The sequence below is a fragment of the Manis javanica genome, chromosome 9, assembly GCF_040802235.1.
Source record: "Manis javanica isolate MJ-LG chromosome 9, MJ_LKY, whole genome shotgun sequence".
Taxonomy (NCBI): Eukaryota; Metazoa; Chordata; class Mammalia; order Pholidota; family Manidae; genus Manis; species Manis javanica.
In genome coordinates, this window is record NC_133164.1 from 949,708 (window position 1) to 963,251 (window position 13,544).

The 13,544-nt window shown below is 58.3% G+C and overlaps 1 protein-coding gene across 7 annotated transcripts in view; it reads right to left on the reverse strand.

Moving 5' to 3' along the window:
• ATP11A (ATPase phospholipid transporting 11A) overlaps positions 1-7,367 on the reverse strand; it is a 106,615-nt gene extending 99,248 nt beyond the window's left edge. For 6 of the 7 annotated variants that reach the window (XM_037024790.2, XM_037024789.2, XM_073212342.1 and 3 more), the window contains exon 1: positions 6,945-7,366. In XM_037024790.2, the coding sequence (XP_036880685.2) occupies positions 6,945-6,983 (39 nt within the window). In that variant the 5' untranslated portion in view covers positions 6,984-7,366. Of the gene's footprint in view, positions 1-6,944 lie in introns of all 7 variants that reach the window. The other variant, XM_073212344.1, reaches the window with a different exon arrangement.
• Between the last annotated feature and the right edge of the window lie 6,177 nt (positions 7,368-13,544).

Below are 13,544 nucleotides of genomic sequence, written 5' to 3' on the forward strand. Positions count from 1 at the left end.
TTAGGAGGTAATTAAGGTGATGATGTCATAGGGGGGTTCCAATCGGACAGGACCTGTGGCCTTACAAGAGGGGAGAGGCCCTCCCTCCCTCTCTGTCCACAGTCACAGAGGAAAGGCCATGTGAGGGCCATGCAGGACACGGCGAGAAGACAGCCTTTCCACAAGCCAGGAGGGGTTCCTCAGCAGAACCCACCCCTGCAGGCACCCTGGTCTGGGCGTCCAGCCTCTACACGTGAGGGATGAATGTCTCATTTATGCCATGGGCAGGCAGTGTTTGCTACGGCGGCCTAAGGGGACAGTCATGCACACTCAGTGGCCCCCTCAGCTTCACGTGTGACGATGCCGGTGCCTAAATGACGCGGGCATGCAAGCGCAGAGACCCGGCAACAAGCACCTCAGATAGTGACATCATGAACAGCAACACCATTTCCCACCAGGAAAACGGGTCCTTCCTTGCCTCATTCTGAGCACCCTGTCCTGTGTATGTGGTATCACCAACCATTCCAGAAACGTGCTGCTGCTCGCTTCACCTAAGCAGGTGCAGGAAGCGCAACAAGACAGAAGCCAGGTGCAGGCACAGGCTGGACCTGCCTCAGGGTCACTGGGAAGCCCCCCAACCCACGGCCAGGGCCCCACCCGGTGCCACAGACACGCCACGTGAGAGGGAACGGAGGCTGCCCCTGGGTGTCTGCCTGGAGGGAGGCCCTCCCGAGAGTCCCCTGCCCCCTGCCGTACCACAGGAAGAAGCTGAAGCATGTGTGCTGGGGCAGGTGTGCCCTGCTACCAGCTGGATGGCTGGTGCCATGGCCACAGTGCTCCACTGACGCATAGACAGACAGCAGTCCTGGGGGCAGGTGGCTCGCCTGGCCCACAGCTGGGGCTGCAGAGGGCTTCCTTGGGGGGTGCACACTGGAGGGACCTAAAGGCCACGGTCCCCCAAGTCCTAATAGGAGCGGAGGCAGGTCAGATGCCATCAGTGAACTTGAAAATCCATCTGAGAGGCCTGCTTTAGGTACGTCAAGCGTCTGCCCAAACCAGAAGAGCCTGTATCCTGGGGGAGGGGCAGACCCAAAGAGCAGAGCTGGCCAGCGGCTCGCACAGTGGCCGGTCCATGAGAGGAAGCCCAATGGCCAGCCTCTGGGTGGGCCACTCACACCAGCCCTTGACACGGAGACGCGGTGCAGCTAATCACACTGTTTCTGAGGAAGTGGGGAGCCTGGATATTTATGTGCATTCACCCATATCTAAAGTTGGCAGGAAATCCAAATAGTTCTGAAGCCACCAAGCGGCCAACACAGCCACATCAAAGGGCGAGCTTCCTACCCTGTCCTCGGACAAGGGCCCTCAACCTTAGGACAGGCATGCTCTGGGAGGCCAGACACAGGAGGTCCCGCCCGGGAACAAAAGGCGCATGCAGAAGGCTGTGCATTGTTTCACGGGAGTTCGGGGCCCATGAGAGGCCATAGGAAGGCTTGTTCTTGACCAGGCTGGGGGTGAGGGGACGCTGGCTCAAGGCCAATGCGGGAGGAGGAAGAGCCCTAGGGCCCAGCCAGAGGGCCAAGGCCTGCAGCCACGGGCACCTGTTGCCATCTGCCCTGTCTGCTGGGTGCTGATAGGAGGGGTGGGCCCAGGGGCCTCCCCTGCCCACACCCACATTTTTATGACTATGAAAACATACCAAGAACGCAGAAAGTGTGGGGCAACAGTAACTTGATTTGAGAAGCTTGTCACTAACCACTCAGGTTGGTGGAAGGGCCAGGAAAGTCCCCTCAGGGGCATGGAGACAATGTCACAGTCCCTAAGGGTGGAAAGCAGTGGGTCTTCCCTTCAGCTGAGGTGGCAGAGAGCCCACCCCAGGCCCCTGGCGCTGCCCAGATGGGAGGAGGTGTGGGCTCCACATACACAGAGCAGGGCCTCGGGTCTCTGCCCGGGCCGGGTGCCCCAGAGAAGGCAGGGGGGAGAGCGGATGGACCCGCTAGGGGGCCTCTGACGGGGCTGCGGCCTTGCTCTGCCTGAGACACACCTGCTGGGCACCCGAATGGCCGTGCCTGCCCCCTCCAGCTGCTCGGTGTGGCCTGCCGCCCTGCCTCACACCCCACTCCCACCCGAGTTCCCAGCGCGTGTTGCCCTCTGCATGCCGACGGTCGTCTCTGGGGTCGGTCTCTGCCTGCTCTCCCCTCTGCAAAGGCTAAGGGCCACTGGGACGCGGATTTGGGTGTCTGCTTCCTACCTGGCTCACGATGTGTTAATGAACACACAGAATGCTCACCGAATGCACACCGGGCATGCAGAGAACACACAGGGCCTGGAAGGGGAGCAGGGGCCGCTGCCGCTGGCGGGGCCTGGGCGGGAGGAGGAGCCTGGGAGGAAGGGATGTGGGCGCTGCACGTGTCTGGCTGCAAAGGGGGCAGACGTGGGGGGTGGCCAGGGACACAGGTCAGGAAGCCCGCTTCTGCGGGAGGACAGCGGAATGGCTGACGGCCTGCCCAGGACTGAGAAGGACACGGGATGGCTTGGGTTGGGGGCGTGGGGGTGGGAACCAAGTGTGGTCCGGCAGGCCAGGTCCCTGCCCCACCCGGGGACTTGGGTACACACAGGACAGGCAAGTGCCTGAGAGGGGGGGCCTGACAGCCACTGCATCCTCCCTGGAGGCTCAGGCCGGGTCTCAGGCTCTTGACCACCAGAGTTTGTGGCTGAGGCTCCTGGGAGGCCGGGAGGCCACCTCCTGGAGAGAGCAGGCTGTCTGTGCACCTACCTGGGCAGACAGGCTCTGCCCTGCCCACCGGAGGCCCTGCAGCACAGCGTGAGCAGCTGTGGAGGGGGCTGCCTGCCTGCCCGGTGCTCCAGGGGCCCGGTGGGGCCTGACCCAAGTCTGTCAGGCTCTGAGGCTGAACTCTGGGCCTCCACAATCTACCACTTTGCTTTTCTCAGATACCAGCATCCAACTAAAGGCAGAAGCAATCCTTGCTCAATCTTGTTGAATGTCTAGTGTTGTAAAAATTGCTTTCCATCAAATAAATAGCATTTTTGCCTGCATTTAACTTGATTAGTCTGGGGCCTGGGACCCAACCATCTTTCATTAACCCGGCTTCTACCGGGGCACGCGGTCCATGCTCCACGGAACAGATCATACCTAGGTTTGAGCAAACAGGACTCCCTGGTCAGGTGAGCAATGGGTGGGCTTGTCAGGGGTCAGCGCACCTTTGACCAACTGTAAACCGAGGACAGCGCTCTGACCTGAGGGACGTAAACCGATGCACCAAACCCAACAGCACAACCCTTTTCCCTGTGGTATTAAATTCATCCTGGGCAGCAAATGAAGGCATCGCAAGATAACTGGTTCCGAATAAGCAGACGTTAAACAGGCTGAACAATGGAGGATACTTAACAGCTGGGGCATAAAGGTGAACCATACACCTAGGCAGATGCTGTAAAATTCCTCATTGCAACACACAAGCCCCTGACAAGAAGCACAGGGCTCGGCCAAGTGCGCGCAAACACTCGCCAGGGCCGTGTGGCAGCCTCTCTCACACTCCCGGGCACAGCGGCAAGCGTCTGGGGGAGGGCCCACCGGTCGATTACCTCGGCCCTGGTCAGAGCACCTGCGCTCGGTCAGCAGGAAAGCCCCACTGAGTCATCCAAGCCGGCCTAGGAAAGAAACATGCGAACAAAGGCTGGAGTCCAATGGGAGGTCGGCCTGGGGAACAGGCAGTCTGGCAGGTGAGCATGACACTCCTGTCGCAAATTTTCAGGTAACAAAGAGTAAAAAGAGCAGACACATGCTTATGAATGGTTGGACATATTAGAGCTCAAAGCACTCTAATGCAGCCATGCTTAAAGTTCTCCAGGGACCAAAAATATTTATTTTTCCCATGTAAAGAAGATCGTAATGTGACAGTCTGTTTCAAAAACAACTAATGTCAGCAAAGAAAACCTTCAGATTTTTCAGAATGTAAGAAATATCCTAGAAAACAAAAACAATTAGGAACTTTGACAAACAGCGTACCAGTACTAATAAACAATCTCCAAGCTGAAGTACTAAAGACATTCTACAGACAACAAAATTACACTCTTGATCTGCTGAATTAAAGCCAAACCTGAAGTGCAGCAGAGAGAAGGAAGCGCCGTTCCCGGGAGCCCCTGACTGGGACGCGCTCCCCGGAATAAACGTTGTGGCCAAATGTGGCTGGTGGCCTTCTTCGTGGACTTGGTGGCTGCAGTATTTTGCACACCTTGTTTTAAAGTCTTCTGTTCCGCCGGAGTCCTGCACACTGCCTGCAGCAGGGCCCCTGCCGGCTGCCACGGGCACCGGAGGCAGGCAGTGGCAGGACTGCTAGCTCGCCCGGCTGCCCACCCAGCTGAGCGATGCTGCCGGCGGGCAGGAGGAACCTCGGAGCCGGCGCCGTCCTGAGCTGCTGGCCTGGGCCGCCTTGACGGGTCCTCGAGACCGCCCTGTGAATGGGCGCCGCTGTGAGTCTCCAACGGGAAACTGACATGGGGAAAAGGGAAGCAGCCATCCGGAGGGCACCCAGTGTAAAGCGGGCAGGCCAGGCTCAAGCAGACACCTGTGGAATCTGCAGGTGACCCAGGAGGCTACACCGGCTTCTCAGAATTCCAAGTACCTGGATCTGTCACTCATCTCACTTCCCGGAAGAGGAGGGAGCACTAGCTCTCCACCCACTCTGCTGGAAACCGTGTTTTGAGTAGATACCTGACCACGCACGAACCACGGGCACGCATTTCTTCGTGGCTTCTATCCATCCAGCCACCTGTACTCGAGCTTCGGCGTTCACGTGACCTTACCCAGAACCGGACTCTCCCATCTGCCTACTCCATCTCTCCAGAATTAACCCAGAATAAAACCCCTATAGCCATGTTTTCCGCATCAGAAGAAGTGGAAAAGTTTTCTTTGTCCCAGGATTTCTGACTACAGGAAAACTAGAAGCAACCAGGGTATATGCAACGTATTCATTTCCATAAAATTAGTCGCATGAGGAAACCATGAAGAAATATAAATATTCAATCTCGACTTTTTTGTTTTCTGTAGCAGAAGAAATATAATTTGGTCCTGTGAGTAGAGAGAGAACCATGTTACAAAAAAACAGATCATGACCATTTCTGAAAAAAGTCAATTTAGTACATGAGCTTAGTGTGTGTATGTGTGTGAGTGAAAAAGTCAATTTAGTACATGAGGTGTGTGTGTGTGTGTGTGTGTGTGTGTGTGTGTGTGTTGAAAAAACCCAAATGACCAGGCTGCAGCAGCAGAGATGTGGGATGGGAAACAGAAATGGTGACCATGTCCCGGAACTTGCATTCCAAAGACATCACCAAACAATGCACATGCTAGAAAAGCTCACTAAGGAATATTCACACTTAAGTGTGAGACAAGACTTGACTTTCATAAGTCTAGTAGCAAAAGACAATTTAAAAATGTAAACTTTTTAAATTTACTGCAGGGCTGAGTAAGACAGTACAAAACCGGACATATGCCTGCCCCACACCTGGAACAAAGGGCTCAGGGCCCCAGGGAAGGTCAGGTCCCCCCGGCAGTGAGCCCCAGTCCAGGCGGAGGGGAGCAGCAGAGAGGCGGCGCGGCCACCCACCCCTCCAGAAAGCAGATTGCACCTTACTGGTCACAAGGTAACTCTTCTTTTCACCAGGAAGCTTAAACTGGAAGAGAATGGAAATCAACGTGAACAGCAGGGTAACTTGAATACGTTTCAGGTAAATGGTAGCGGCACCCTTCCTTCTCCTATTTCGCCTTTGAGGAAACAGGCAGGGAAACCAGCGGCCCAGGGAGTCCCGGGGGTGGCGCGGCTAAGAAGGGAATGCCCCTGCCCACAAAGCGCTTCTCTGACATCCTGGCGCCCTTCGTCACACTGTCACTGTCACTGTCACTGTTGGTGGTTTTTCCAGAACCCACTACTCCTGCGAGAAACAAAGGGGTCGCCGGAGGCTTGCCGCTCACGGTGTGACACGGACGCCACGGGCCCGAGATTCGGCGGGGGCATCCCACGAGCCTCCCAGGGCCTCGGCCTTGCCCGGAGCCGAAGAAGCTCCCCACGCAGGGCCGCGGATGCGCGGACTGACCTTCCGCGAGCAGCTACCTAGGGGGGGGCACACGCGCTGCCGCGGCCCTGGGCCCCTCCGGGGAGAGAATAAATTCAGGGGAAAACGGATTTGGCGTCCCCCGGGGTGAAAAGAAACACTTTCATCTTCGGCCAAGCTTATAAATATGAAAACTGCCTAAGGTGATTCCTACATCAGGGAAAACAAAGTTGCCACACACACAAAAGCGCGCTCAGCACTCGGCCCCGCGCGTCTCGGACCGCTGCGCGCGGCCGGCCGGCGCCGGGGACAATGCGCCTCTGTTGAGGACAGCGGCGCGGACACCCCCCGGCGGCCGCCTTCTGCGCAGACACCCCCTTCGCCCCACGCGGAGCCACCTCTCCGACCTCAGCGGCCGGCGCCACGCGCACAGACTCCGGAAAGCCCTCCGACATCCCGGCCTCGGATCCCGGCGGTCCCTCCGGAGTAAAGAGCCCAAACTTCACTCCCGCGTCCCCCGCGGAGTTACAAAGCAAACAAGTCACCGCCTGTTTCTGGAGAGGGTCCGGTCTCCAAATCCCGAGCAGACTAGCAGGAGGAAGGCGGACCCGAGCCCCTGCCAGCCCGGGGCCCTGCGCGGAGCTGGCAGGTCTGCGCCGGGGCAGCTCCGTCCCGCGCCCACCCGGGGCGGGGCGCGGCCGCCGGGCAGGTGGCGCCCTGGCCCGCACGTGCGCACCGGGACCATCCGGAGCCTCAGCAGCAAACTCCGCGGCCCAGCCCGGCACCCGCTCGTCCCCCGGGGCGGCCGGCGTCATGAGCGGGACCGCAGGGCCCCAGGCGCGGCGCTGTAGGGTCGGCGCTGTCCCCAGGGCCTCCCGCCCGCCCGCGACACTCACGAATCTGTGCACGAGCGTCCGCACGCGGCTGCAGTCCATGGCTCCTCCGGCCGCGCCCGCCGCACTCAGCGCCCCCGCGCCCGGCTCCGCGCGCCCATGGGCCCGGGCCCCAGTGCGGCCGTGCGCCCCGCCCCAGTCACTGTCCGGGCGCGCAGTGCGGTGCGGGAGGCGGCCGCGGCCCCTCCGCGCTCATGCCCAGCCCGGCCCCAGGTGGCCGGCGCCGGGTGGCCGCTCGGCGGGATGGTCGCCGACCCCGGCTGCCGGCGGCGGGGCTGCGGGCCGGGAGCGCGGCGGCCGGGCGCGTCTCCCGCGCCGCTCCTCTCGGCTCGGCTCTGCGCGCTGCTCCACTCGGCCGTCCGGCAGGTCCTCGCCCGCGGCCGCTCTCAGCCCGCCTGCGGCCGCCCGGGCCCCGCGCACGTCACGAGCGCGTGCGAGCATGCGCCCCGCGGCCCGCGCCCCCGCCCGCGCCGAGGGCCTCGCACACTTAAGCCTGCGCGCGCCCCCTGCCCGCCCCGCCTCCGGCCCCGCCCCCGCCCCGCCCCCGGAGCCGGTAGAGATGCACCCCGGGGCGCAGGGCGGAGGCCCGCGGGCGGGGCGGCTCCCTGTTGCTTCCGCCTCGGGGCGGGGCATGTACGCTCGGGGCCGGTACGGGGGCGGGGCCCTCTGCGGCGGGGGCCGGGGGCGGGGGGACTGTGCGCCCTGCGCCGGGAGCCGGGGCGCGGGGACTGAGCATTATTCCCGGGCGGGGGTGCGGGGACTGTGCGCCCAGCTAAAGCCTCGGTCTGACTCCGGCCGGAAACTTCTACCCCCTAGTAAGGCCCGATGGCTGGTGCGGGGTCGCAGGGGTCGGGGAGGACGCCGTGGGGCGCAGGAGCAGGGATGCCGGATCTCGGAGCGGGCCGCGGGGTCTGGTTGGGCTGGAGACCCGCTAACCGGGTCTGGGTCGCGTCCTCGTGCGAGGCCAACCCGCCGCCCCGCGTGTCCCCTTCCGCCTTGCGGGGGACAGGGGACAGGGGACAGGGGAATGCCTCAGGTGGCTGCGCTGGGGCGGAGGTGAGCATAGGGTCTGTCGCCCGGGACTCGTGCTCCTGTCTGAAGCCCGGCTGGCTCCCTAGCCTTCGCTCCCTGCCCCAGGCGAGGACAGTCCTGCGCGGGGAGGGGGTTGAATGCACCTTTAACCTGTTACACCGCCGCCTGCCGGGGCGCCGCCCTCTCGCGGTCCGGTAGGTCCAGCTCCTGCCTCCGCCTCCGGCCGCCAGGAGGCCAAGTCCCTCCGCGGGGAAGGAGCTTCAGGCTCGCCGGCCTTTGGGTCCCCGTGGTGCCCTTGGCGCTGCTTAGCCCCGACCCGGACAGGACTGTCCCACTGCGCGGACACCGTGATTCCAGTCCCGGGGAATGCTTCCGTCTCCCCATCGGGAAGGCCCTGGCTCCGCAGTCCGCCTTGTTAATTATGTGCTTCGTCTCAGCTTCTCTGGCAGCCACTGTGTCACCCGCTGTGGAGCCGGAGAGGCCTGGCCACCGCCTTCCGCCGCCCGTCGTCCCCGCCCTGGGTGCGGAGCGGGAGGCGGTGAATGCGCTCCTGACCGTGGAGGAGAGGCAGACCTGGGCACTGATCTGGACCCATGATAGAGATGAGGACCAGTGAACGGCAATGCGGACAAAACCATCTGCATTCTGAACTTTTCCCCTGTAAAACGCTGCAGTTTTTGTCAGCCGTCTCACCTATGTCCAGTTTCCATCCAGATCCAGTCTCTGCCCGTCCCTGTCCACTCTGTGCCTGGGAACTGATGGCCATCCTCAGTGGAGATGGGAGGGCTGGGCCTCGCCTCTCTTCCTGCCGTCCAGGCCGCCCGGCGGGCGGTGTCCCAGCCTCTGTGAAGAGGACTTGCCAGACCCCCTGTCCCAGTGCATGGCGCACCAGGCCCAAGGGCCAGCCTCTCACCAGGCCTCTCAGGGCCAGGCAGTGGCATCAGCCGCCCGCGCTGTGGCTGGTCCCTGGTAGCAGTGCCCTTTGACGGGTAGTGGGACCACGGCCGAACCCAGCAAATGGCCCCGCCTCGCACTCTGCAGATCCCCCGAGAATGCCTTCTGCTTCCTGTGAGGACCATGAATGCTGGAGCCAAATTCTGACGAGCCTTCTACCCTGTGACCTGTGACACTGGGTGGGGGCATGAGGACGCGGCAGAGGGCAGGTGCCACTGCAGAAAGGCCGCTGCTCCGTTCTATGGCAAATGCTGACTTCGCATTGCAGTAGGCACTGGGATCGCCCGTGCAGCAGCCATGCCCCCGTCCTCACTGGCAGAAACCCACCTTGGCCCAGGTGTCCACCTCTACATGGTGGGGGAGCTCCAGTGCACGTGCACCAATCTTGGTAATGCATGCCTTACCCATGTGGTTTAAAGCAAGGTGAAGCCACTGAATCCTGCTGTTGGACAAGTGTCTTCACTCTTAAAGAGGCACAGAAACAGGAGATGCTCCTTGTTTCCTGCTAGGTGTCTGGATGTGAGGTGAGGTGTTTTGGGACATTCTTGTGTCTGTGACAGGAGAGAGCCTGGGGGCCCTTATCACACTGGGGATGGCAGTGTGGAAAGACAGGAAGAGCCAGTCCCAGCTGCCTCCACCGGCCATTAGCAATACTGCTGTTGCTGTAACTTGGAATCTCATGTGAGAGAGAATAAATGACCTGATTGAATTGGATTTTCTGTTACTAGCAGCTGACGGCATCTTAATTTAAAACCAATGGAAACGAATCAGGACACTGTTGTAGTAACAGAAAACCAGCTCACCCTGTGAGTCATGTACTTATTTCTGTATAACAAGCCACCAGAAACTCGAGAGTTTCAACAGCAAGAAGCGACTGTTCCCAAGACTCCATGACTGGTACAAGAGCTCCACGCAGGGCTGGCAGGCAGCTCTCGCATCTGCACCCCTACAGGGGCTCGACTAGGTGGGTGGACGCTGGGAACAGGTTGGCCTCTCTCTCCATATGGTTTCTCAACCCTGGTGGCCTGGCCTGGGGTTCTTACCCAGCAGCTGGAACCCAAGAAGGTCAAAGTGGACACTGCCCAGCCCCTCAAAGCTTGGAATCAGAAGTCCTGGAACAACGCCGGCACAGATTCAAGGGACATGGCATAATTGATTTCACTTCCTAATGGTAGGAGGTCCTCTTATACCCCCTAAAAAGGGATGGGAGAACTCATGAGTGGTCATCTTTGGAGATAAACCCACCATGGACAGGTTTAGACAGTAATGGAATGTGTTAGCCCAACACTGGAATATCTTGCTGTCTTGCCAATGGGTTTTAGCCCCGGGCAAGTTCACTATGGATTCAGTGTGACCAAAGAAATGACAGTAGAACGCTCTTAGGGTGAAAGGGTTATACCCAACTTTATTTCCAGGTGGCAGGTCAGTCACTAAAATCCCATTCACTCAGAGTGAGTCTGCATGCAGCAAGCCGGTCTCTGCCTCTCAGCCACGACTACCACACGACTACCTCTGGGCCTCTGTCGTCGGCGCTGCCACCACTCCAGCCTCTGCTCTGCTCTCCTGCAGTCTTGCAGCTGTGCCACTCTGTCACCCAGAGCACTGAGCAGAGCTCTTCATACAGAGTCAATAATGACATATTGCCCACTCGTGTGTGGTGGGCTAGCCAGCCAGGGCCAGGTGAGAATCCTGGCCACAGGAACCTTCACTTTATCCACACTTGTCAACAGTAACAGTTAAGTTCAAAGTGAAGTGGCTGGCAGAAACTCCAGGCCTACAGTTTCTTCATTCACATCCAAGGGGAAAGAGAATCTTCCCTCTGATTGGGTCAGCTAAGCCCTGTGCCAGTCCTGCACAATCGAGGGCGGTGGGTGCCATCAGAAGCCAGCTCGGGCCTGGGTTAAGTGTAATTCCTGACCAGGGTGTATTGGGGAATGGGATGATTTTAATCAGCTTTAGGTCATCGGGCCTGCCCCAGCCCACTGCCGGTATGGCTCCTTCATCCTGACAGGTGACCGGGGAGGAGGCAGCCTGGAGGATGTGAACCCTGCTACGTAAATCAGACAGTGGGTTGGCAGCTGGGTGCCCAGGCGCTGTGCGCCACCCCCCGTGCACAGACTTGGACCACCTGCCTCCCTTCCTCTGCCTCAGAAGGGACTAGGGCAGAAGCCTGGAATCTTGGGTTCATTGACTTCTAAGTGACTTTTGGGAAATAAGGGGGTGTAAAAGTATTTCTAAACCTAGTTTAGATTAAAATCCCTCAGGGAATTATTTTAATAGTTATTCACTTGGAACCCCTCCCCTCAGCCCAGACATTTTGATTCCATTGGTCTGGAGTGTTTGCTAAAAGCTTCTGGGGCAGCAAGTTTGAGACCAGCTAGTCAAGTATGGGTCTCCTTTCCAAGTGTGAACTTGTGGACGATGACCTGGATTACGGGTCCCTTTTCACAGCCCAGGGCAAGTTCGCTATGGATTCAATGTGACCAAAGGAATCGACAGCAAAGCCTTCTTGGGGTGAAAGGGTTTATTACCTAGCTTGTTCTCCCGCGTAGGTCCAGCACTAGCATCTCTACCCCCTGCCCATAGTACTGGGCCGAGCTCTCTATATAGCACAATAATAGCTTATTGCCTAAAGGTGTGGAAGCGGTAGCCTAGCAACAGGCCAGTTACATCACCAGGTGGTTTAAGTTCAGTGAGGAACCTGGTGGTAGGAGCCCTGGCTGACCAGAGGATCCCTGGCTTGACTGCATTTCTTGGGGAGGCTGGGACTGCTACTGAAATGGGTTTGAAGCCCCGTTTGGTGACTTGGCCAAGCAGAAGTGACCCCATGTTGGGCCTGCAAGTTTCTTTTTAACAGTTCTCACCACCAAGTTCTATACGTTTCCCACCCCTTGGCAGCCAGCTCTGAGGAAACCGTAAACTCCTCCTGTGAACTCGGCTACACACCTGTCCTCACGCTTCACCTCGCCGAGCCTGGGGCGTGCTCCCACCCCTCTCACCATCTCGCCATGTCTCCTCTCTCAGTTTCTTTATTTTGGTGGAATTTATTCTCCAGTAGCTGCCTAGGAAAGAGTGAGTGGAAAATAAATGTTTCGAAAACATTTTTCTCGGATATTAATTATACGTGAGGGATAATGTGGCTGGGTATGTAGTCATACCTGTAGGTAGGAAATACTCATCTCAGAAATGCTGAAGGTAGAAGATGATGGTGGAATAGTTTTTGGTCTTTCCGAATCCCAAATTAAAGCAGAACAGCTGGATAGCTGAACCCAGAGCACGTACGCAGCAAAACCAGGTGCCCAGGCGCCCGCATGAGCCGGGACGCGGGAGGCGTGTGGGGGGCTCTGAGGGGAGCCCCTCATGGCCCGCCAGGAGCTCTGGGGCCTTTTAGATTAGCTATTAAGTGAACAACTGCAAGAAAACCAGCGAACAGGCTGTGGAAATTTCTTTTTTTACTTGGGGAACCATGTTTTAACTAAAAAAAAAAACCGTCATTACAAATAGCAAGTATATTTAGTTTAAACCAGTTTTCACTATAAATAATTTTCTAAAGATTGTCTCCCATTTTTTAACCTAAGCTATAAATGGAAAGAGCCTTTCTAGTGTCGGGGTGCAATGATCGATCTCCGGGCAGCGGAGCAGGAGGCATACGGCTGCCATGCCTTTATTGGGCTGTCTCTTAGCAGGCACTGTGGCTGCCTGGAGGGGTCGGCACAGAGGACGGGGGTCCTTCTGTTGCCAGACAGCTGCGTCTGGGGAGGCCTCCCCTGTGCACGAGGTCAAGGACTAGGTGAAACCTCAACCTGGACGGGGGAGGGTTCTTGACTCTGCCCAAGAAAGAATTCTCAAGCAGGTGGGACGAGTGTAGATAAGGGTGGAATTCATTAAAATGAGAGCAGCAGCGAACGGCAGCAGCCGAGCCGGCAGCAGAGAGCCCGGAAGAGCCGAGGGAGGAGAGGGAAGCTCGTTGAACTCCTGCTTGGCACAGGGCAGACCCCTTGCCAGCTCCTGAAGCCAGGGTCACCTGGTGTCCAGTGTCCACTTGAATCCACACCAAGTGGGAGCTAAGCCCCCACCACCCCAGGATTTGGGGGAGCCACAGAGCGCTGGATGGACTGAGATGATGTTTTGAGAATTTCCAAGGGCAAAGAAAGAAGATTTTGGGGCAGGCTACTAAAAGTAGGATTGCACAGCTGCAGTGCTGACCGGGTCACCTGGGCGACGGGAACTTGAAGGCCCAAATCAGAGCTCTCAGCAGCCCCTCCCTACTTATCTGAGTAGGACAGAGACTTGTACTTAAGTCTGGAAAACAGAATGAAATCACAAAGTGACAAAGACACCACTGGAAGAGCGCAGAGACGAAATGCAGTAAGTTGAGCAGTGAGAGGAATTAAGGCAGAAAGTACACACTGGAAGAAAGGGGAGTGCAGGCACCCTCAGAGAGGGGGTGCACTTGGCCTAGGATTCTGTCTTTTAAGGCTTTCAAGAATGGGGCAAAGTAGAGTGGGGGGTGTAGGCTTGACATGTGGTGTCATGATGTCTGTCTGGTGAGAGACATTATGCTACCATCTCTAGATATTCTGCAAGATAAACTTAACAGGGAATTTCTTGATCCTG